The sequence below is a fragment of the Corapipo altera genome, unplaced genomic scaffold (assembly GCF_003945725.1).
Source record: "Corapipo altera isolate COAL_440 unplaced genomic scaffold, ASM394572v1 61235, whole genome shotgun sequence".
NCBI classification, from domain to species: Eukaryota; Metazoa; Chordata; class Aves; order Passeriformes; family Pipridae; genus Corapipo; species Corapipo altera.
In genome coordinates this window covers 1-3,445 of record NW_020887921.1, presented here as the reverse complement: position 1 = coordinate 3,445, position 3,445 = coordinate 1, and the positions used below count along the sequence as shown (strand labels likewise).

Sequence of the window (3,445 nt, the reverse complement as noted above, 5' to 3'; positions counted from 1 at the left end):
GGTGTCCCAGCAGAGTCTCTAAGGATGGTACCAGTGGCGCTGGCTGGAGACAGCTGAGTGTGGAAGGCGTGTCCAGCCTCAAGCAGGGCCGTTGAAGTCAGTCAGGATGTCAGGCTGCAGCTGAAGCTGCCAAGGGTTGCTGTGAGGCTGGGGAGTCACTGGAAAGCTGTGGTGGCCACTTGCCCTGAAACCTTTTGCCAAAGCGGGTGCAATTGTGCCCACAGTCTGCCCATTTGTGGTGTCCTGGTGGGTGTGGGTGCCTGGGAGGCCCAGGCGTTGTGGGTGCTGCTGCTCCTGGGCAGCCTCTGGTGCTGTTGTCTGTGGGGCGCGGAGCCGCTTGGGCAGCAGCGAGTGCTCAGGCCTGCCCGAGGAGCCCAGTGCCCTGCCCGTGGTGGCAGCAGCTCTGCGGGCCCAGAGCTCTGGCTCAGGGGGGTGTCGACCACAACCCCATGGCCTGGGCAGCCGCGGGGGCCCGGGCTGGCCACCAGCCCTGCCTGTGCCACTGCCCCTGGCAGGCAGCACCCAGGGGACGTGCCCTGGCAGGGCCCCCTTGCCCTCCTTGTCCCCAGCCAGGCCAGCCTGGCCCCCTTGGGGGTGTGCCCACCCTGCTGCTGAGGCCCGGCCTCCAGGGCTTCTGCCACAGGGCTGGGAGATGCCTCGAGAAAGCACCAGAGCAGCCGGCTGGCAGGGAAGGAGGTGGCTGCCTGGGGGCTGCCAATGGCCTCTGCCCCCCAAGTCCTGGGGTTTTCCCTTCACCCTGCCCCTTGGGGCCTGCACCCAGTCTGTCCCCTCGCAGCCTTCTGCCACCCACCCCCTCACAGGTTCCCCTCAAGGCTTCCCGCTCCCTTGTCCCATCAGGGCCTCCACAGCACCTCACCCTTTCCTGGCCTCCCAGTGCCCCCTCCCCTGTGGGTCTCCCCCAGCCCCACCAACCTGCCCGGCAGCGGCGCAGCCCTGAAGGAGCTCCAGAGGAGCCGCTCCAGAGGCACTTGGGAGCCTGGAGCAATCCAGCCAGCAACACACAGGCAGGACACAGACGCTGCTTCCTGGTTGCAGGAGGGCTTGTGGCCATCTCCAAGGACAAGGTCCTCAGGGATCCCCACAGCTCCAACCTCTGCCACTCCATTTTGCTGGAAACGTTGAGGCTCCAGCAGAACCACCAAAGGCCAAGGGGCTTCGGCCCACTTTTGCTGGCACGCTGCACAGCGGGGCAAGTGTTGCTGAGCACAAGGAGCCCTTTTCCTCTCTTTCCCAAGCCCCTGTGCACACTGGGCACCAAAAAAAGCTCCTGGGCCTCTGTGTGTGATAATATGTTGGTTGTATTCCTATGCTGAGCTCAAAGGAGGTGCTTGCAGGGAAGAGGCATCTTCCCCACAGGCTCAGGTGGCCCCAGGAGATGGAGCTTCCTGCATCAGTTCTCCACAGAGCTGCAGCAGCACAGGCAGACACTGCCCTGTGGAAAAGGCTGGGCCTGCCACGCCCTGCACAGCCAGTCTTGGAGCTGCTGGAGTCTGCAGTAGGGAGCCGTCTGTAGAGCTCTCAGCACATAGCAGTGTTGAATTGCCAGGCCTGCCATGGCGAGTCTGATGCCATCTGTCACACATGTATTGGCTGGAAGAGGCAGCAACGGAGACTACCAGAATGGGAAGAATGGAGTTCTCCGTACAGCTCTGATGGCGTGGAGCGTTTCACGTGCCAGGTTTGAGACGGCAGGGCTGTCATCAGTCATGCTTTGAAGGGCTGGAAGAGAAAGGAAGAGAGCCAAGGTAAGAGGCCAGGGGTGTGGGGAAGTGAGGAGCCCCTCCTGCCAGGGCCATTCCAGCCAGCTCTTGCCATGGCCAGGAGGGAGCAGAACCCAAGGGGATGAGCTGGAAAGTGCCCTCGCTCACCTTGGCAGATGAGCTGCAGCTCTGGCTGCTCCTGCTTCATGGACCTGGCGGCGATCCCTGGGAACACAGAACCTGTCAGGCCCCAGAGGTACAGGTCCCCCGCAGCAGCGCTGCCAGCCCGGCCACACGGCCTCCTGGCCTGGCAGGGTTGAGCCCGGGGCCTTCCCGCATGGGGACGCCCCAGGGCTGGGCTGGCACAGGGCGGCAGCAGGCGCCAGGCCACTCGGGGCTCCACATGCCCTGGGCCGCATCCTGCAGCCGCTGCAGTAGCCGGGGCTGGGGCCGAGCTGCAGCGGGGTGGGGAGGGACCCCAGCCTTGTGGCTCACCCAGAAACTTGATGGCCAGCTTTCGCAGGGGCTCCTCTGGGCTCTGCAGGTACGGCAGGGCCTGGCGCACGTACTGGCCCACTCGGCTCCTGTCCTTTTCCAGCTGCAAAGAGTGCCAGGGCACAGAAACTGGGGTCAGGCTCTGCCCCTTGGCCGGGCGCTCCCTGCCCCCAGCACGGGGCTCCACTGCCCACAGAGCCCTGAGGCCCGTCCAGCAGCCACTGGGGCTGGGTTTGGGGGGAGCAGAGGGCTGGGTGCTCCCAGGGAGTCAGGGGCTGGGGCTTTGGGGCCGTCCTTACCAGGCACTCAGGAAACCTCCACGGCTGCTCCATGGTCACCAAGTGCTCAAGGTCCCTCCACTTCAGGAACCTGGCTGCACCAAACAGTGCTCTCCGAGAGGCCTGCACAGCAACAGAGGCCATGGCACCGCAGCCCAGGGCACCGCAGCCCAGGGCACAGCACCCACATCCCTGCGCCAAGGCCAGGAGGAGGCTGCAGGCGACCATGGGCCAGGGCAGGAGGCACAGCAGCCTCCTGCCATGGGGACACCAGAGCCCACGAGTCCTCACCTCTGCCACACGCTGGTTCTCATCGTGCCAGTTGAAGTAGAATGGCACCAGCCTCAGGTACACGTGTGGCTTTAGGCTCTTGCTCCTCTCTGTTGCCTCCATCACCTCCCGGAAGAGGAGCATGGAGAGCTGCTGCAGCTGGCTGTGCTCCTGGTGCAAAGGAAGAGGAAAAGACCTCAGCACTGGCTTCTCCAGGCCCACCAGGGCACAGGCCTGAAAAGACACTGGGCCCAAAGTTTCCTGGCAGCACTCAGTGCCCATGATGAGGGGCACAGAGCCTTACGTTGTCAAAGAGTGGTTGCAGTGCCTCAAGCAACTTCAGGGCAGTGGGGTTGGATATTTGGATGATTTTCAAGTCCAGCACATTGATGAATGCAGAGAGGGTCATCTCAACCGCATCTCTGTCTGCATCCTGCAGTAGCTCCAGGAGGCTTTCATACAGGCTCCAGATGCACTTAGCCTGTGTGGAACACAATGCTGTGGTGCAGCCCCAGAGGCCAAAGGCGTGTCCCAACAGAGTTGGGCAGCTGAACAGGGAGGAGGAGAGCTGGGAGCAGCTGCCACAGCTGCCAAAGGCCAGCCAAGGCCAAGCTACTGCCTTGCACTGCCGCAGGCTGCCGGCCCGGCTTCAGCCCCTGCCCCCTGCTCACCATTGCGGGA

At 63.7% G+C, this 3,445-nt stretch overlaps 1 protein-coding gene across 2 annotated transcripts; it reads right to left on the bottom strand.

Moving 5' to 3' along the window:
• Positions 1-1,299: 1,299 nt before the first annotated feature.
• Positions 1,300-3,226, bottom strand: LOC113941797 (maestro heat-like repeat-containing protein family member 6). 2 transcript variants are annotated; one of them, XM_027632938.1, is made up of 6 exons: positions 3,069-3,226; positions 2,786-2,935; positions 2,516-2,617; positions 2,217-2,319; positions 1,890-1,946; positions 1,300-1,740 (listed from the first exon to the last, which is right to left on the bottom strand). In XM_027632938.1, exons 1-6 carry the CDS (start codon positions 3,171-3,173, stop codon positions 1,634-1,636), a joined length of 624 nt encoding a protein of 207 aa, XP_027488739.1. In that variant the 5' UTR covers positions 3,174-3,226; the 3' UTR covers positions 1,300-1,633. The 2 variants fall into 2 exon arrangements, with proteins under 2 accessions (XP_027488739.1, XP_027488738.1); XM_027632937.1 differs by lacking the exon at positions 3,069-3,226 and having other exon boundaries at positions 2,786-3,055.
• Between the last annotated feature and the right edge of the window lie 219 nt (positions 3,227-3,445).